The sequence below is a fragment of the Balaenoptera physalus genome (assembly GCF_965194825.1).
Source record: "Balaenoptera physalus genome assembly, chromosome: 3".
Classification (NCBI taxonomy): Eukaryota; Metazoa; Chordata; class Mammalia; order Artiodactyla; family Balaenopteridae; genus Balaenoptera; species Balaenoptera physalus.
This window is the reverse complement of record NC_138890.1, coordinates 71,021,388-71,042,933: the sequence shown is the minus strand read 5'-3', so window position 1 is coordinate 71,042,933 and position 21,546 is coordinate 71,021,388. Positions and strand designations below refer to the sequence as shown.

Genomic DNA, 21,546 nt, shown 5'->3' with positions numbered 1-21,546 from the left:
GAACAAGCCTTTTAGGATAAGATTTTAGTTAAGAAGATATCCCAATGAACAAGCAGAAGACAGTTCTTTCTTTTAAATAGAGAGTGAAGGTCCCTGACCTCAAAAGCATTTCCTGCAGGTGACCAAAGAGGGACAATGACACAAAAATCTAAAAATGCTAAACTGCACTTAATGTTCATGCTCTTGGTCTTTGAATTGCAACCAAAGTAAAATAAGATTATTAAGAAAGTGAAAAAAAAGTCAGATGAAGAAAAAATCCCCATCATGAAGATCACTGGCTTCTTTCCAAATACAATTTCAACTCTGGCCCCATATTTTCTTTTCTTTTGGACATTCAACCCAAGTAAAAGAACTTAACTTATTATCTAGCCTGTTCCCAACTAATCAATATAGCTTACGATGTATCAGGAACTGTTCCAGGCTCTTTGATATAGCATGAACCAAGACAGAGTTTTTGTCCTCAATGATCTTACTCAAGTGTTGAAGTGAGATGGTCAATAAACAAATACACATACAAAAAAATCAATAACACAATTTTTCAAAGTTATTAAGCTGACTTTGCAGTTTCTTGTTAATGCTACCACCACTCCCCTAATGACATATTCAAAGCTCTGGAGTTACCTTTCTTATTTCTGAACAGATCTAGTAACTTACAGACTAAAAAAGATTTCTTTGGAGAATTTCACTGCCATATGAACAGAAATATAAAATGTGCTATAATAGAAATAGGGAGGGCATTATTTGAAACTAAATCTTTTAGTACTTCTATATTTTACATTCATTGTAATCCACATAAAAAATTAAAATCTTACCTTTGACAGTTGGTCAAAAGTAACTGCTATCATCATATTTTTATTTAGAACAAACAGTAACTTTAAACTTATGGCAACACTTTTGCATTGATACTACATAAACTATATGTAAACTGACTATAATTCAAAACCTGTAATTGAGTGTAGCAACAGTTTATAGCCTTTCCAGATATATTATGCCACCAATTACACTAAATAATTTTATGTAAGGAAATACCACTTGATCTTTTACATAAAGAAACACTATAACCCAAAGAAAATTGATAATACTCACTTTTAAGACCTATTCAAATAAACATGACTTAGACACAAAGTAAAGGCTTCATTAAACCTTTAGCTTTCAAATTCTAATCACCACTTCTTCCAATCCTACTATTCCCCACCAATCCCAAACATTAAATCACATAATTTTTTCTGGGCTTTGGTTAAATGGATTTGGCTGCCTGGGCAGGAAATAAGGAAAGAGACGACTGGATTCAGGGCTCTGGGTGGTGCCTACATTACATCAATAGCCCCCTTTCCTAAAGAACACAGACAAGTGCGAATAGAGTTGCACTGACTTTCGCCAAACTGTGTCTTGATTCTATATGTTGTTTTGATGAAACGTGCTGTAGAAAAGGCTCATTCCATTTCAACTAAGAAGTAATACATTGTTGGATGATTAATGGAAATGTCACAACCACTCTCATCATTCGGTGGCTGTGCCTTCTCACCTATAATCAAACACTCTCTTCGTTCCTAGGAACTAGTCTGTACCCAATATTAATGTTTGATATAATTTCATAAGTGAAATAGAAAACTATTTCATTAAGGGAAAAATATAAATGGCTGGATTACTCCCATTCTCACTACTACATAGAAACTGAGATAACAAATGTAAAATGATCATTGGCTCTTTTTCCAAATCAACCCCATTAATTACACAAACTAATACAGAACTACTCTAAGGTTATTCCTTCACTTTCATATTAAAATAAATAATTACAATTGTGATTAAATCCTCCAAAACTCAAAATTAAGTCATGTTTTTCTTGGATTCAGAGTCAACAATTAGACATGTCCCTCAAAATAGAGACCCTTACCTTCACATTTCTGAGTAGTTTCACTCTGCTTGTGACCAGCAGGACATTTGCATTCAAAAGAGCCCACTGTATTGATGCAGTTTCCTCCCTGGCATATCCCAGGAATAGCCTGGCATTCATCAACATCTGTAAGAAGAAAGTATTTTCAATATAGATATCATTGATTTTCAGAATATCTATGTCTATTTGTACATACACATTTCTTCAATGCACAGAAGATATTCGCTTGTTCTCAAGAGAATGAGGTGTGAGAAGTCAGGATCCCTTTGTATGTATGCATTTTAACTTATGTAAATGGTATATGTTAAAGATCTCATTTTGTTTCTTGATTTTTTTCTTTTAGAGTTTTGTTTCTACAATCCATCCATATTGTTATGTGGGCAACCAATCCCTTGCTTTGATTTGCTGCAGAACACTTAGTGTGTTTACTCTCCCGGTGACGGGCATTCAGCATCCTCCAACTTCTCACCACCTCAGGTGAACAAACAGATAATATGACTAGACCTACATCTATTAAAGTAATTTAATTCATAGTTTAAAATCTTTGCCCAAAGAAAACTTCAGGTCTAGGTGGCTTTGCTGTTAAATTCTTTCAAACATTTAAGAAAGAAACAATACCAGTTGTACACAAATTCATACAGAAAAGAGAAGACACTGCCCAACCCATTTTATTGAGTTGGCATCACCCTGAAACCAAAGCCAGACAAAGACATCATAAGAAGGAAAACAAGAGAAGAATATCTTTTTGGAATAGGCACACAAAAATTATTAGCAAGTCAACTTTAGCAATATATAAAAAAGTTAATACATCATGACTAAGTGGAGTTTATCCCAGGAACTAGGTTGTATCAACATTCAAGCATAAATCAATTCATCATATTAACAGATTAAGGAAAAGAAAACATATGAGTATATCATAGATGTGAAAAAAGCAATGACAAAGTTCAACACTCATTCATTGTTTTAAAAATCTTGGTAAACCAGAAATACAAGGGAATGTCCTCAACCTGATAAAGGGCCTGTACAAAAAACTAGAGCCAATATACTATAAGAGATTGGGAAAAATTCTTTTATTTAGAGTTTCTTAATCTTTCATTTTATATCTATGTAAATTTGCCTTAATTTCTCTTTGTGTAAAAGGTAATTCAGTATATTGTTATGATGAACACTGTATATAAAAGGAAATATAATATATAAGCTTATGCAAATTTACATTACCTAGTCAAATTGACAGGCCAACATAACAGATTTATTAATATTACATCTTTAATTACATAATAACATATACTCATTGTAATAAACATTAAAGATGCAGAAAAATAGAAAATTAAAGAGATAGCCATTGATATGTTAGTAGTCTGTTCTTTTAGACTTATTCATACACACATTCAGAGTGGTGGTCCATTTATTTCACAAGAATAAGATCACACTGTATGTGTTGTCCTGCATCTTGTTTTTTTTCCATTAAAATATTTTGTGGATATATTTCTATGTCAGTATATATTTATCCTATTTTTTTTTGGTAAGCCCACAAGTTTGGTGTATCTTAGTGTATAAATTAGGGAATTTAAGTCTACAAAAGAGCTTAGCATCCTTATTATTTCTTCCTCACTTTAACTATCCGTCTATAAAACTAATTACAATAGTCCAAAGTATTTTTATCCTGAAATTAAAGTAGATATCATTGTCTTATTAAAGGATAGCTGATCCAAACAAAAAGCAACTAGAATGAAATATATGACAGGAGGTTTATATCCTGAACAGTTTAATTTACATTTCAAACTGTATTATTTCAAACTGTATTATTTCAAAAATGTACTACATTTCCACCCTCATTACAGTGTGGTATAAAACATCCCTAGAAACCTCTTTTCCTGGCAGATAAATCAGAGAAAGAATATCTCGGTATAAGCTTAAAAATAAGGCCAAACCTATAAATCCCTTAATACTATTCATAAAAGCTTTGACTACATATTTAGTAGATTCAGTAATTTTTTCAAAGGAAAAAGCAATCTAACTTTACAGGGTTTATTTTGTAATTGCCTAAAAAGTACTTTCCTAGAAAAAAATAAATAAAACTTTTATTTCTGAAATATCCTAGAGTAAGCAGCTATACAGAATTAATTTCTTTTGGGTAGATCAAGTTAATCACTAAAATAAAAAAGAAAATTTTAAAGAAATCTTATAGAAGTAATCAACATGAACCTAGAAAGAAGCACACAAGTGCTCCCTATAAAAACAAAAGAAGCAAGCCTCAGACCTCCAAATTATGCAAGAGTTTCTGCATCTTCCAAGTGCTAGCATAAGGAACTACTAACGTCTGATTAGTTTTCCACTGTCCAAGTTATACAGATGGGTTTCTGTTCCTCCCTTCAATTCAGGCACAAACTTACTATTTCTTTAAATGCTGGATAACTTCAAATCACATGTAAGGATTTTACAGAATAAAATTGAATCTTTTGAAACTTAAACCTTACATAATCCCTTCAGTCTATGTCTACTAAGGTTATAAATAATGTAACAAAGCAATAGTAATTCTAGTTTATGAACTCATTTATTCTCCAACTTCTTCAAATAAACTTGCCCTAAGAGATTAAACTGATTTTATTATATAAATTAGTATTAGATGGTATATTATCTTTAGTTGACATTAAAATGTGAAAAAATATGTGCCAGTACTACAGGCATATAAAAATGGTTCATTTAATTTATATCTGTGGGAACTAAGGACCGATTCCTATTACCGTATTAATAGTGCATGATTTTTTAACTTGGCCTGTCCCCAAATTAGATCCATTTTTAAAATGTAAGTTCTTATTCTACACTCCACAGATATTCATACATAGTACTTCTACTTCTACAAAAACAAATGCCAATCTTTAAGCACAACAATTGAAGAATAGGTCTGTCTCTGACTGGAGCCTAAGACATACAGGGTGTCTTGGCAACTGTTCAATGTGGTTTGATTCGGCCAGAATACCTATTCATGTATTCACAAAACTCCAATGTTGAATAAATGATCATCCCAACAAGCAAATATTGGTAACTTACTACCTGTAGGACTCCAAACTAAAAAAAAACAGAGCATGGTTCTGTCTCAATCTTCCTTATCTCAACAAATGTCATCATTGTTTATCCCGATGTCAAAGTCAGAAACCTAAGAGATAAACTCGGCATCCTCTCACTTGTCTCACTTCATTCCATCAGTAACAAGTGCTTACTTCCCAGATATATTCCAAATCTTGGCCCTCTGCCTCTATTCTGGTCTCAACCTCCATGATATATCACCTGTACTGCTGCAGGAAACTTCTAACTGGTTTTTTTTGCTTTCACTCTGGCCCCCCTAGAGTTGACTCTTTACAGAGCAACTAAAGTACTTTTATTTACATATGTGTAAATCAAAGACAGAAGTCTGTAGACACTGCCACACTGTTTTCTGGTCTATGAGTTGCTCTACAGAAGTTTGAGACCAGTTAGGATATTCCCTTTAACAAAGATATTTGCTTATTCTGTCTTATTATGCCCACAAAATTTTCCTTATCTTCTCTTTCTTATTGAACTTTTGTGCCTTCCAATCTGCAAACTGAAGGTTTTATCTTTTAGAAAATTTTTCTATATTATCTTTATGCTTTTTTTCAGTTCCTTTCTTCAGCTTTCTTCACAACCTTTCTGCTTCTTTACAATCATTATTTATTGCCCTCAGGCATTTTGATTTGTGATTTCCTCAAGGTTAACCTTTGTCATTGAATTTTTTCAGTTTTATGTGTGTTTGTATGTATTATGTGTAACATTTGCCTTTCATTAGGTAAAGTTTCAAATCCTTCTTCAGTTTCTTGAGTGCTACCAATGCACTATCTCTGATTGTCTTTTCTGAACTCTTACAGTGCTTCTTTGAGCACCTGTTAAGAGAAGAACCATATTATTTTTCACTTCCTTGAGATAAGAGTATATGAACTTTGTGTTTATTTAGGTAATTCTTCCATGAAGCATGTTCCTCTGCCTTTTCCTTATGTTACTTCTCTCTTTTTTTCAGCTTTTATATGTAAGCCTTTTCCCTTTAGTACTCATCTTTAAATGGGGCATTTCCTGCTGAAGCAAAAGTGGAGAAAGCCAAGAAGAAACAGGTTGATTTGAGAACTTCTATAGGGACTCCTGCAGCTTCTTACCAAGCTCTCTCCACTTTCTTTTCCTCCTGGGTATTAATTTTAAACTTTCAGGTAGTGGTGTAGCTTCCACCTTCTGCCCTTTCGGATACAGACTCTGCAAGCTGCTCACTAGTGGCTCCCACATCCTCTTTTCCTTTCCCCTCCTTTACCTAAAGGAGCGTCTCTGGGTTGGAAGGCTGGCTAGAGGATATTAGAAATGGCTTGCCACCAAAGACTCTCTTTCCATATCCCTTCAGTTACTCCGAGGGCCTGCAGTAGAATCCCTCTCTTATGGGGATATACTCCTCCTCTCCAAGAGACCGTCCACAACCACTCAACAGCCTTTCAGGATGTTAACGCTCATAGCAAACACACAGAAGGTTCTCCCTGTCCCCGTGACTTCCCAACAACTGCCATGTGTCCATCACTGCTCTGAACTGGGGGTTGCAGAGTTTTATTTTAGAAGGGCTTGTTCTCTGTTATTCCTTTTCTTGTTAGTTTTTGTTGAGTTAGAAGAAGGGCAATATCCTGCTATTTTCAATACGAGTTTCTATAATGGACTATGTTTTAGGTAAATTTTTTGGATTGTTTAGGAACGGCTTGTGTTCACATAGTGTGAACTACAGTTAAACTTTGCAACGATCTGGTTAACTTGGTCAATGCAGACAGCCAAGATAAATTTGTGTTTAATAATCTATACTGATCAGATGAACCAAATCTCCTTTTCATTTTGTGCTATACAGAAGGCCTGGAAATAACATTCTACTGAGAGCATCTTCCTCTCAGGATACACCTGGGGAACTAGCCATGCCTGCCTGGTTTCAGATAGGATTCAACTTCTCTACCTGATTCATGTGCAGTCTGAGTGAAGGATTAAATATTTCTGAATACTAATCCCATTTGAAAAGAACAGGCACGAATACCTGTTTTGCAGGGACTGACTCAGGGTCTATACTGCTCTTTCTTTATTTAAGTCCCTGTCTTGTGTCCTAGCTAGGTCCTGCCTCTGTCACCTATGTCAGAATTTCCATGCCTCTCACACTGCTTGGAATAGAGCAGAGGCCCAGCATCAGTCTATTACTATTGTCTATAATAAAGCAAAAGATGGATTTAAATAAGCAAATTTCTTCTGCCGTACTTCCAGTTTTGAAATGTCTGGAGTAGTTTAAAAGCCTAATTTCTAAAAATCAAGCAACATAAATTAATAATTATACAAATTTTAATATATTTTAAAAAATTTTAAATTTGAAAATCTAAAAGACCCAAAGTCAAGTACTATTCTTAAATAAAATACCCTTCTAATTAGAGTGAATTTGTAAGATAGTAAAAATTTAAGAAGAAGAACCTATTTGTTAAAAAAAATACAACATATGCACGTGACATTTTATGACATATTTATTTAAAGTTTGTAGATATTCTTGGAAAAGAGCTTAATGCCACTTTTATTACCTTTAATTCACTCATTTTTATGCTAGCTTAAATTTTAAGGCTTATGTGAGCCAACTTTGGTCCTTCAATGTTTAATAAAATGAAGAATGTACAAGACTAAATGTAGATTAGTCTTAGGCATAAAGCCTAGAACTGAAATGCTCTATATATGAAAGAAGTCAAGAATCATTATGATTGACCTCATAGCACCGTAGAAAGGTATACTCTTCTGACACTGCTTATTTGAGTCCAGAAAGTCATGACAGCAACAGTGAAAAGTTAAAAATTTTACTAGTTTCCTCACAGCTTAGTTTTTTTAAAGTATCATCTTAATTTTCTCTTGGCCCTCATTTTTCACATTTATTTGGTTTATTACAAGATCTTATTTCATCCCCTCCTAAGCCATAGATAAAGTAATTCATTAATTGCATCAGCTACAGGATAATTTTATGTTTAGAACTTCAGAAATGTCCTCCCTTGGCTAATATAAACCATGTTTTAAAACCAATATTAAACTGGTTATCATCTACACAGCTGAAATTTATTTTTAACTCCACAAAAATTTTCAGTTACCCTATAAAAAAGATCACTATTATAAAAAAGAGTATGACATGTGTGTATCATGTTTTATTATCTTATTTTTTTACGTCCTATTATCTTTCAAATTAATTTGGCAGAGTATTTGGGAAACAGTCTAGGAATTTAAAGGAAAAAATGAAATCACAGTAAGATGGAGCCTTAAAATAGCCTGAACTGAGGATTAGTGTTTAATTGAGAACTTTCTGACGATGCCATGATTTTGAAATAAAGCAGAACTTTCTCAACTTTTCCAGACCTTTTAACAATGTGGCAAATTTCATTTTGCTCCTGTAGCTGTATTAATCCATTATACTCTTGGGCAAATGGAGCCCAAAACTTATCTCTACTACATAAACAAATTCAAACAAATAAGCCTTCAGACATTACTCAATCCTGAAGGACACTCAGGAAGTTTGAGATCAGATCACACACTTTTTGTAATTGTGTTCAGAAAAACTAGGCCTCTCTGACAAAATATCAAGGTAAAGAAGCCTAAGTACAAATATAGAAGATGAGGAGAGTCAATAATGTGCGATGTTTTGGTTGAAGTTAAGGGCTTTTCTCAACCTGGACTACTTCTACGAAACAGTGGTTTTTGGAAGTATTGTAATATCAGTTCCATTTATTAATTCAAAAGATATTTACTGAGTATCTACTGCATGTTAGAATGCCTCAGAGACATTAATGAATAAAACAGATTTCTGCCCAAATGGAGCTTACATTCTATCTGGGGGAGAGTAAAAGCAATAAAGACCATAAGCAAGTGAGTTAGAAGGTGATAAGTGCTAGAGAATAAACAAAAATTATTACTCTGGTAAATCTAGTCAGTATTAATCTAGTAGATCTATACAGCATTTTATCTTTAATAGTAATCCATTAAATTACATAAATTATACAGTAATCTATATCTAATCTAGGAATTCTATGTAGTATGGTAAATACTATATATTATATAGTATAGTGTATCTTTTATAGAAAAAACTGTTGCTTTATCAGGAACTCTATAGAATCATACCGATAGTCATATCATCGATTTAGAATGTTATTATCCATAGTAAACAACAGATTAAAAATGACATTTAAACCAAACTTCATATTTGTTGTGGTTGGTATTAATCCAAGAGACAAAATACTCACAAAACCATTCTAAGTCCACAGCTGACAAAGCTTTTACATGCAAGTAAACATAAAGTTGTGAATCTGTTGGGTTATATGGTCATCTCTTGGGTATCCCTGTAGTTTTGATTTGAAAAGAGTTTAGATACAGATCATTTTTTAAACTACCTTTTATAAAACTACAAAACTAACACAAATCTTTGGAGGCCACTTTCAGAGATACACTTACCAAATTACACAGAGCACTCAGATTTTATTATTCAATGGATTGAGGTTATATACAGGCTCCCCACACTACAATTCTCATTTGGGTTTTAGGGCACTGGCCTGGCTTTCTGCAATATACCATTTACATGGGCTGGATTGGTAACCTCTCTACCTCTGACACTGGTTACCAACATCAATTTGAAAGATTTCACATCTAACCTTGTACACGATTTAATTAGAACAAATAAACGTAACTCTCATGTCTTAAGTATGAGTAACATCATTTCTGTGAATAATACAAAAGTACTTTCCAGTTTCCTGTGATCCTACTACCATTTGAAAGCTCATTACGGCACTCTGTTCCAAGCTCTAAAAACGTATTTAATCCATATGATATCAGAGAAGTTGCCAAAAAAGGCTAAGAATCATGGTGGCTGAAAAGTAATTATCCAATAAGTATTTAACAATTTCCGGCTATTTGGGTTAAAGTTCATGGTTGTAGCATCCTCAGGGCCCCAATCTAGCCCTGATATGTGGTTAGGAAGATTGCCTGGAGACAAGATTGTAACCAACTGGTTATAAGCTCAGAAATAACTACAGTCATGGATGGAGTTAATACTTTGTCTCTGAAGACACTGTTAATAACAATACCGGACGGCTCACTTCTCCCTGTCACCTGGGTTCAGGTTCTCATATTCTGAATGACATTGGAAAGACAGAAAAAATGTGTCACCTGGGTATTTACATATGCATAGTTTAAGGGGCTGTAGCAGGGAGTGTGTAGCACCATCTGGATGGAGACATGGAATGGCTTATCCTCTGACTGTACTGAATATTTTAAAAATGTTCCCCAGTTTTTCATACTTTTCATATAACTCTTCTCCTTTTTTGTCAATTGAAAAGTAATTATTTATTAGGTGGCTAGAAGGTAAGCCATCTCTAGTCAGGCTTGCTGATGAGGCTCCTCTTGGAAACAGTATTGGGTTAAAGGTTCCCATCCACAGTGCCAGATTCTCCCAGCGCACTGAAAGGAGCCCAGACACATGGGTGACTCTGTGCACACAGGCTGAAGGCTAACTCACCTTGGCAAGCTCCAGTGCGGATGTTGGGGATGAAGCCCCGCCGGCAGGGCTGAGGCTGGGCGGGACACATCTCACAGGGGTGGCCCCAGGCCCGTCCAATGGTGGCACAGCACAGAGTCTTTGTGCAGACAATGCCTGTCAGCTGCCCTTGGCACATCTGGTTGTTGACCTGAGTGAAACATGGGCCTGTCCTGTAATCTGGAATGTGAAAGAAGACAGAAAGACAGGTTTTATGATCACACACCAATCTTACACCGGGACCTCCAAATACATAAAACAGAGACTCTTCTGATCAAAACATCGAGCGACAAAAGGCCAATGTGTTTGATTTTGAAAATTCATAATTTTTCAATCCTGAGAAGTGCATTACAAGAATTCAATGTATTCTACCCTAGACATTGTAAATAGATGGCTCGAGGGCTGTGTCTGGGACACAGATGTGTTTTCTTGGCCGCCTAATGTTTTAAAAGAATTTAAATGAGTAGCCAACATTTTTAAACAGGGAAATTTCACATGAAATTTATATTTCTGGCTTTTCTTAAAAAGTTGGAGGTTCTGGCCATGCTAGGCCTGACATGTTGCATGGCAGTGGTGGAGTGAAGTGTGTCCCCTCTATGACACCACCGCCTCAGCCACCCAGCCCTCTCCACTCACTGGTGTGCACCACCTGGGCCCTGATGGCACCTGCTTTAATCACTCCTCTTTACCTAGCAAAATTTCTTCTTTGACTAGATGGTCAAGAGTTCAGAAAATCAGAACAGAACCAATGAAGATATACCCTTCCATATCACATATATATTTGGGCAGTCCAGATTGTCTATAATCATTTAGTTCTAACAACTGATTTCTGTTTCCTTGTCCGTCTGTTTAGTTCTATGTGTAGCTCAGCTTGGAAGACAGTACTAATAAGGCCCGTGGTCATGGATTCTTTCCAAGTTAATATTATATGATCTCTATTCTCTAGAAGATGATTGTACAATTGTCCAGCTCGGTTATGATGATGATAAAAACGTTAGCAAATGTGTGTCACTTATGATCTACAGGCAGACTCTTCTATGAACATTAAGGACAGCTATTATGACCCTTGGGTCACAAAGTGGTTCATGGACCAGCACCATATGCCTCACTCGGGAGCTGGTTAGAAATGCAGACTCAGGCCTCATACCAGACACATTGACTTAGAATATGCATTTAACAAGGTATTTAGGAGATCCATACACACCTTAAAGTTTAAGAAGGACTGACCCAGACTACAAGCAACTTGAAAGCTGGGCATTTCTATTATATCTCTCTTCCTGCTATAATTTACTTAAATGACTCTTTAAGATGATCAGTATATGTATATTATTTTAAGCAGGACTGAATTATTAATGGCTTTTTAATTTGTTGCTTGTGTTTTGAAAGACACAGAAAACCAGAGAAAGGTCAGTTTCCTGAAGACTGACCAATTAAATGATTAACATGTGTTATAAAATTACAACAGAAATATGTGAAAAACTTTTCCCCCCGTTTACAGAGATTTGTACGCATACAGTTTATTAACTCTTGGGAATGTAAGAAGATAGCCAGGATTTCCTGATAAGCCTTAATGCGAATGACATAATTCCATTTGAAGGGGAAAGCCAGAACAAGTTTATTTCAGATTTTTGTAAGAACAAAACAATGTTACAGTCAATGGAAGAAGAGTCAATAATGTTGGTAAGATTTTTATGAAAAACTGTTACTGGGAAATATCAAACTTGGATATAATTTAACATTCAAAATGCTAAGCAAGAACAACTTAGATATTATCTCAATACTACTGTATGACAAAAATACACCTTAGAGCCACATAAAATTTCTGTTCTTTAATGAAGAATGAGGCTTTGCCAGATAGAAGAATGTTTTAAAAGTTCAATATAAAGGGAAAAAATCTAAAATAGGTAACTTTTTTAGCAAGCTGGTTTAACATTGTTACTCTGCAGCTGAACTTCAACAAAAATAGCTCATTTTAATCCATTACACAAGAACAACAGATGTGCTGGCTGCAAATCACGTTTTTGAAGAAGACAATCTTTGTATTATACATGTAGATATGTCAACCTTGTAAAGAAGCATGCTTCCCATACCACAAATTGCCAGGTCATAAATTTTTTAAACCTACTCTATTGTCCTTCAGGCAACATGTAATTTTGCCATTTTAAATAAATATTAGACTTATGATAAATTGTATCACGTTCTGAACAAGTAGGGAAAGGCCTACTTTTCACCAAGTCTCTTTTTCTGTTTTTTTTTGATAGATTCATGCATATATACCTACGTTCACATTCTGTACCTTTTTAGGATTCCCAGAGAGAAGCCTGCATAGCCTCTCTCATAATCTCATTCTTAAGTAAACCAGTTTGTCAGGAAATGCCTTCCTTCTAACTACAGCACCTTCTTAAAATTATGTCCTCTTAGTCTGATCTTCTTGGAGAAGAGGACTATCTGGATAAGGATAGCTGTTTGTCCCTGCAAACGACCTTTCATGCTAAAGACCCTAATTAAGCCAACCCCAGACTCCCCTTCCCAGGAACAGAGTTTACCATTCCTTATTTCTTCTGCCTATATTTCCCTTTGTTAAGACCGTGCTTCTGTTTTTTGTTTGTTTGTTTGTTTTTTCCTTAGATTCCATATATATGTGTTAGCATACTGTATTTGTTTTTCTCTTTCTGACTTACTTCGCTCTGTATGACAGACTCTAACTCCATCCACCTCACTACAAATAACTCAATTTTGTTTCTTTTTATGGCTGAGTAATAGTCCATTGTATATATGTGCCACATCTTCTTTATCCATTCATCCGATGATGAACTTAGTGGTAAGATGGGAATAAAGACACAGACCTACTAGAGAATGGACTTGAGGATATGGGGAGGGGGAAGGGTAAGCTGTGACAAAGTGAGAGAGTGGTATGGACATATATACACTACCAAACGTAAAATAGCTAGCTAGTGGGAAGCAACCGCATAGCACAGGGAGATCAGCTCGGTGCTTTGTGACCACCTAGAGGGGTGGGATAGGGAGGGTGGGAGGGAGGGAGATGCAAGAGGGAAGAGATATGGGAACATATGTATATGTATAACTGATTCACTTTGTTATAAAGCAAAAACTAACACACCATTGTAAAGCAATTATACTCCAATAAAGATGTGAAAAAAAAAAAAAAAGACTATGCTTCTGAATCTATTTTCTTACATGGTTACACTTTGCTTTCTGGTTGGCAAGTGATTACCTTAAAATTTAACCTTACAATGTAACCTATTTATTCCAGAATTACTCACATGTAAAATGTGAACAAATATTAGATACTGAAAAGAGATTTAAATTTCCTGATCAGATTAAAAAACATTCTGTCCCAGATGTTACTAGCATTTTAATTATGGTCAAAGAGTACTAAGAGACCTTAATTAAATGTTATGATTGGCCATACACTCATCAAGTTTTCACTTCAGGTAAAATATTATTGTATACCATGCTAACCATTCATAGGTAAGGACATACTTGCAGGGCGTTTACAAAGGATAAAAGGAGTGAACTGCTTAACACTTGGTATGCTGGAACCAGTGGGTTGGAAACAGATATTTTCCTCATTACTATATGACCAAGAAAATTTTGTTAAAAATTATCCTGTGAAACACAAATATTGCTATTTTGATTTTCAAATATCTAACTGCAATACAGCATATTAATTGGCTTTATATAATTTCACTTTTATTCACATTAAGCAATTGGTACAATTAGCAAACTCATCAAAAACTTAAATTCATTAAGGTATAACTTATACATCATATATTCATCTGTCTTAAATGTACAATTCAATGATTCTTCATAAATTTTATTGAATTGTGCAACCATCACCCCAATCCAACTTTAGGACATTTGCATCACCCCAAAAAGATTCCTTGTGCTCATTCCCAGCCCCCCATCAACCACTAATCTTTCTGTCACTATAAATCTGCCTTTTCTGGACAATTTCATAGAAATGGAATCATATGATATGTGATCTTTTTTGTCTGGCTTCTTTTGGTTAGCATAACGTTCTTGAGGATCATCCATGCTATGGCATGGGTCAGTACTTCAATCCTTTCTACTGCTGAATAATATTCCACTATATGGATATACCACATCTGATAACCAACCAGTGGCCTTTTGCTGGGCCGTATAGTGAGCACATGTTTAACTTTTAAAGAAACTGTCAAACTGTTTTCCAAAATGACTTCATGGTTTTATATTCCTACCAGTAATGAGTGAGAGTTCCAATTCCTCCACATCCGTGCTAATATTTTCTAGTTTCTATCTTTATTATTATAGCCTATGTTACCATTTTACTTTAAATAAATACAATTGAATATAGTTGGGAATTTTGCTATATTTCACAAGTCCTCTTAATATATAACTAGAGATGCTAAACAGTGATAGCTAACCAAAGATGAGCATTATTGTCATATGGACAACCAGACAACCTTTGCAGAGGTTTCCAGAAGGTAAAGACAAAAACAGGTCTGCTGGGGATTTGGGATTGAGGGAGAAATTTTTTATTTTTATTTTTTGCTTATTTATTCTTTTTGTTTTGTTTTGTGGAAGAGACGATGATTACTAAAAGTCAATGGGAATGACCTAGTTGAAAGGGAGGGTTTCTGATTACCATAGAGAATAATAATTTCTAGTATAAGACCCCTAAGGAGTCAGGCTGAGAGTGAAACCAGAATTTGTGTGGAGTTATCCTTAGACAGGAGAAGAAAAGCACTGTTCTTGTAACCCGAGGGAGGAATGACAGGCTGCACAGAGATGTAGGCATGTTTATATAGTAGAGGAAAATGAGCAATGTCCTCTCGGATACCTTCTCTTTTCTTTGTAAAACAGGAGGTAGGACAGTAGGTCTTTGGCAGAGGTTGGCTGGGGTGTCAGATCTTGGAGGCTAACTGAGATGGACACTGCAGATACCAAGAGAGGGAGCTGACCTGAGAATCCAGCAGATTCCCAGGTGACAACAGCACCTCTCTATGGTGGAAGAGTAAGATGAACTTATAATGGGACCCATCTCTCTGTTTTGTGACTTTTTCCAACAGCTCTAGGCAGCTGAGAAGCTCACTCAGAGATAAGGGTTCATCTAGGATTAGGGTTTTGCCTGTCAGAGAAGAAAAAAATTCAGAATGGCAAGGGGGTGTAAGGTGTTGTTAGACACATTTTGAAATTATAGACTATGGAATCTAAGCTGGATGAGCTGGGAAGTGAAAAAAGAAATGGACTTACAGATTAAGAAGTGGGAGAAAGCAGTAAGATCGATAGACTAGGTGTCCCCAAGAAGCCCCACAAGAGGCGGGAAATTAGTCACAGTGATATTGCTACATCAGGTGTCCATGTGGCTGTAGTAGTATTTATTTAACTGTCTGCAGAATGCAGTTAAGGTTCACAGCTGCACAGATGTACACTGCCTAATTTAGGAAAGCTACCCACAACTACTGTAATGTAAATGACATCCCCTGGAGTTGTGCAGTCAAATAATGCCATAAAGATATCCAAAATTCCATTCATCCCCACTTTAGTACACAAATAATTGCCTGATCCCAGAAGGCGTATGAAAATATGTGAGATTTCCCATCAAGCTGCACGGTCTTTGGACTTAAGCAAGAAGGCATTTCCATTCTTTCCATTCTCAGGAACCAAAGAAATGCAACATGCAATCAAGTGATCGTCTTGTGTGGGAGCTGCAGACATGAGTGAGTACAATGAAGAACTATGGAATGTGTATAATCTAAGTCTAATGATCCTGGCCATATGACAGCCGCCTGTGAGTAATGGAGTTTTTGACATAGCAATTACAAATAAGGTTTAGTGCATCCCATTATGGTTCTAATTGAGAATCTATCTAGTCAGTCTGCCAGCCGAAATATCTGATCACAGATATAACTGGAGCATGCAGAGAAGGCAACCACTCTAATTATAGTTTCCTTAGTCTCAATAAAATTTGCCTAAATGTCTGCTGGTCCAGAATTCATGCCGGGTCTAAATATTCAGAGTTAAGTAAAGTGAAATAAGATAGCCATTGTCTTCCATGATGGAAAAACATCTGTCACCCTCAGGAAATTTTAGAATTAAGTACAGAAATGTTTAAGAGAATCAAAGCCATTAACTTAATATTTTTGCTTTTAGGAACTTGTGCAAAAATTATGTACCTGTAATGTTTAATAGCATTTTGCCCATTCCATTAGATTGCCTTGTAACCACAGTTTAAAATAAATAATTATGTAATTTATTTAGAGTTGTGGTTTTTATGTTAAAATGTGACTATGCTTATCCACACAACAGGATGATTTAAGTGAACTTCAGATTTTTATAAATTTGTAAGTTTGAGTACTTAGACATTTAGATTTTAATTAGGTTTATGAGAGTAACTTGAGTACTTACAAAGGTTTTTAAGTTGCACAACTGAAGTACTTAAGGGAGGTATTAGGTGTACTTAATATATTAAAGCAGTTTAAAAGGTAGGGAGGTGTTTCATTAACTACATATGAAAATGGAACCAAATACTATTTAAAGACCTCTTAAAGTGACTACTAAAATCTGCTAGACTTATTAGTAGATGAGTGATATTTATACGCCAAACTTAAAAGCTCAAGGAATATACCCTAAAGAACTGAAAGCAGGGATCTGAAGAGATATATGGGCAACCATGTACACAGTACCATTATTCACAATGTCAAGAGGTGGACACAACCCATGTGTCCATTGACTGATTGATGAATAAACGAAATACATACAATGGAATACTATTCAGTCTTAAAAAGGAAGGAAATTCTGACACATGCTATGACATGGGTGAACCTTAAGGACATTATTCTGAGTAAAGTAAACCAGCAACAAAAGGAAAAACACTGAATGATTCCACTTATATGAAATGTCTAGAGTAGTCACATTCATAGAGACAGAAAGTAGAATGGTGCTTGTCAGAGGCTGGAGGGTAGATGGGGAGTTAAGTGTTTAATGGGTTCAGAGTTTCAGTTTTGTAAGACAAAAAAGTTCTGTGGATGAATGGTGGTGATGGTAGCACAACAATGTGAATGTATTTAATGTCACTGACCTGTACACTTAAAAATGGTTAAGGGCTTCCCTGGTGGCGCAGTGGTTGAGAATCTGCCTGCCAATGCAGGGGACACGGGTTCGAGCCCTGGTCCGGGAAGATCCCACATGCCGCGGAGCAACTGGACCCGTGAGCCACAACTACTGAGCCTGCGCGTCTGGAGCCTGTGCTCCGCAACAAGAGAGGCCGCGATAGTGAGAGGCCCGCGCACCGCGATGAAGAGTGGCCCCCGCTTGCCACAACTAGAGAAAGCCCTCGCACAGAAATGAAGACCCAACACAGCCATAAATAAATAAATTTTAAAAAGTGAAATTCTTTAAAAAAAAAAAAAAATGGTTAAGATGGTAAGTTTCGCATTACATGTATTTTACACAATTAAAAAATATTTTTAAAAAGCTCCCGGAATGACCAGGGTTTTGAAAGTATACTTAAATAAAGCAAACCTGAATTTTTAACACCAAAACAAATAAACTTTGAGTCTTTTTCATATACAGACTCACCACTGAGGGCACTGAAACATCCCCCTTCCACACCGCTCTCCTGCTTTGGGATGGATATTTATGCTGTTTACAACTGACCACAAGTACACACAGTGCGGCATGGGTCTTCTTCACGACACAGCTTGGCAGATTTTCTGTAAGGTCAGTTCCGAGGTCTGAAATTGCTGGGTCAAGTAGCCAGTTTGAAAAATATTACGGAATTGCTCTCTGAATAGGTGGTACCAATTTACACTCTATGATTTCCTCACACTCCTTCCAACACTGAGTAGAAGCAAACGGTTTAATTTTTATTAATTTAATGAGTGAAAAATGGTATCTCATTGTTTTCCCTGAATCATGACAGGGCAACTCATTGTCCCTACTTATTGACAATCAAGAGAAGAAAATTAACTCCGTGGCAGGCACTTTATAATGACCCTTTCTATAAACTATCTCACTTTATTTTGATGTGCTAAAAAAGTATTTTTGTCATTTTTACACATGAAAAAACTAAAAATCAGACACTAAGCTATATGTGGAGAATCAAAGAGCTGGTAAAAAGAAATGTATGGATACCAAGGGGGAAAGGAGAGGGGAATGGGAGGAACTGGGTGATTGGGATTGACACATATACATTACTGATACTATGTATAAAATAGACAACTAATGAGAACCTACTGTATAGCACAGGGAACTCTACTTAATGCACTGTGGTGACCTAAATGGGAAGGAAATCCAAAAAAGAGGGGATATATGTATACGTATAGCTGATTCATTTTGTTATACAGTAGAAACTAACACAACATTGTAAAGCAACGATACTCCAGTTAAAATTAATTCTAAAAAAAAGTGAAGCTGACATTGGGCTTGGCCATCCACTTCATACCAAAGCACTGCACCAAGCAAGATGCATTCATGAGACCCCGAGAGCGAACATCCACAGTCTCAGCTTTTGGTAGCTTTGCCTTCTCCTAACAGACCAAAGTCCTTTAGCATTTAAATGAATATTGTCACCACTTCACAAATGCCTCCTCCCATCCAACGTACAATCTCCTAATTCCCAATGAGCAAGCCTGGTCTTGCTTTGTTTCTGATTTCTCCCAAAGATGAGTCTCCATCTAGCCAGATTACGTTAGGGAGAAATTCTCTCTCTTACACTGAGAGAATCATTAAAGACTTTGCTTCTGCAAACAGATGAGTAACTATTTTAATTACCACAGTTGCACTGCATTTTGTTTCTAACATAATACCGTTATTTAATATTTCAGCGGAATGTGGACTCAGCAAATAAGGACCCCTTTCACCACCCTCTACAGTCTTTCAAAGCACAAGGCTACTGCTGACATCAAAGAGCACTTGAAGAATGAAGAGGCAGGAAAGATAATTAGGTACTGGCCAATGATGCAAACAAAATTGCTATCTTTGATGTCACGTTTCATAAGGATGAGGGCCATCAAAGATGTGGTCCTAAAACTCATGGCCTATGAACTTAAAGTGCACTCTCCCAAGAGCAAAGCCAATTAACTTACTTTAAGGATGACAAAAATTGCTTAAGATTATAAACTAGTAAGATTATTTAAGCAGAAAGATATTGTCGCTTCTGAAAAAGAAAGTTAAAAAGACAAAAGTATGTTGTCATGAGTTAATAAGGGAACCACAGACATAAATGATTAACACAGAAGATGGATAATATGCAAGTCAAATCAGCAAAGTACCAAATTTTATGGTAGCTAAGAAAAACCTATAGTATAATTAAGTAAGCCTGAATAATTTCAGGGAAAAGTAATATGAGCTCACAAAACATTTATCCATTATCAATAAAGTCAGAAACAGAATCAATGGAAACCAATGTTTGAACAGATCTTATACATCCCTTGCACCAAATACAATGAGGTCACAAGACTGGATTAAAGCAGCAGTGAATAAAATATTAGGCACAGTTTGATGACAGAGTCTTTATGTAATAATATGGATGCAATGTACTCTTTTCTTTCTGAAATTTCTGCCTAAATCAACTCCTCCTGAGCCACGTAGGCAGCTATATACATGCACTAAGTCAACCAAACCTCATAAATCACAGCTTTCCCAGGAAACATGTCGCACTATATGACTGGAAAACCAAAGCCCTTCTCTATGATTCTGCCCTGACACAGAACTTCCAGTATAACATCTAACCAGCCAGGGCGGGGCTGGGATTTCTCCTGAGAAGAGAGCAAATGCCATGTGATCCATTTAATGGGGTTTTAACTATTTGGGAGTTTTAGGGAAATGCTGAAGAGCAAAAAAGACCATAGGTCATAAGGCCCTCTAAAAGGACACAGGTAGCATCTATCATTAGATCCATTTGACTTGCAAAGGGGGAGGCCCTTCCTCTGGGACCGGCCACATGAAGAACAGCAGAGAGTCCCCAGACCCTGCTGGCAGGGGTGGTCCAGCATGGGTGGTGGTCTACACTGGTAAAGTGAATCATTCCTGGCTCTGTGGTTGGAGCCTATACCTGTTCCTCGTACATCAGGACCAGGAGAGGCTCAAGAGCAAAAGATGCCCCTGTGACCTCTCAGCAGGAAGGTTACAGTACTACAGTAGCAGCTCAGTAAAATAAAAAGGACCATATCTTACACAGCCTGCAAGTTTGTAACCGCTGGAGAAACCCAGGTAGCTTGACTGGTATAGGTATTAAGGGAATTTGCTTCATGAATAGACAAACACATATTAAAAGACTAAAGTCTTTTTTTGGTTCAAGAAAGTAAACCCTTTCAATATTCAGACTCAACCGAAGAACGGAAAAACAAACAGTCACTGTCTCAAGCTAAATTAGTTGTCTAGAAGATCAGACAGAAGAAATAGCTTACAGCACAGAGCAAAATTTCTAAGAAATTAATATCATAAGTAAAGATGAGACTTGGAGGACAGAGACTGAAGACAAGAATGTAAATAATATGAATTCCAAAATAAGATTTTAAAAAAACCAATAGAAAATAAAGAAATAATAGGAAAAAAGGAATTCCTAAGCTTAAGTGAAAAGTAGCTTTACATCTTTTGGTCACAGGGTGAAGTAAGTCAGAAAGAGAAAAACAAATATCGTATAATATCACTTATATGTGGAATCTAGAAAAAGGATACAAATGAACTTATTTGCAAAGTAGAAATAGAGACACAGACCTAGAGAACGGACATATGGATACCAGGGGGAAGTGGGGGTGGGATGAATTGGGAGATTGGATTGACATATACACACTACTATATATAAAATAGATAACTAATGAGAACCTACTGTATAGCACAGGGAACTCTATTCAATGATCTGTGGTGACCTAAATGGGAAGGAAATCCAAATAAGAGGGAATATATGTATACGTACAGCTGATTCACTTTGTCGTACAGCAGAAAGTAACACAACATTGTAAAGCAACTATACTCCAATAAAAATTTAAAAAATAAAAATAAAAATAAATTGCTCATAGAGTCCTAGACAAGAATAATGGGAAAAAAAGATATATTTAAAAAAGCCTCA

General features: G+C 35.9%; 1 protein-coding gene across 1 annotated transcript in view; it reads right to left on the bottom strand.

The window, feature by feature from the left end:
* Positions 1 to 21,546, bottom strand: part of FBN2 (fibrillin 2) — a 222,722-nt gene that overhangs the window by 147,008 nt on the left and 54,168 nt on the right. Inside the window, exons 6-7 of the mRNA XM_082457817.1 lie at positions 10,452 to 10,649; positions 1,895 to 2,020 (exon numbers count right to left, since the gene is read on the bottom strand). Coding sequence (XP_082313943.1) covers positions 1,895 to 2,020; positions 10,452 to 10,649 — 324 coding nt within the window. The remainder of the gene's footprint in view (positions 1 to 1,894; positions 2,021 to 10,451; positions 10,650 to 21,546) is intronic.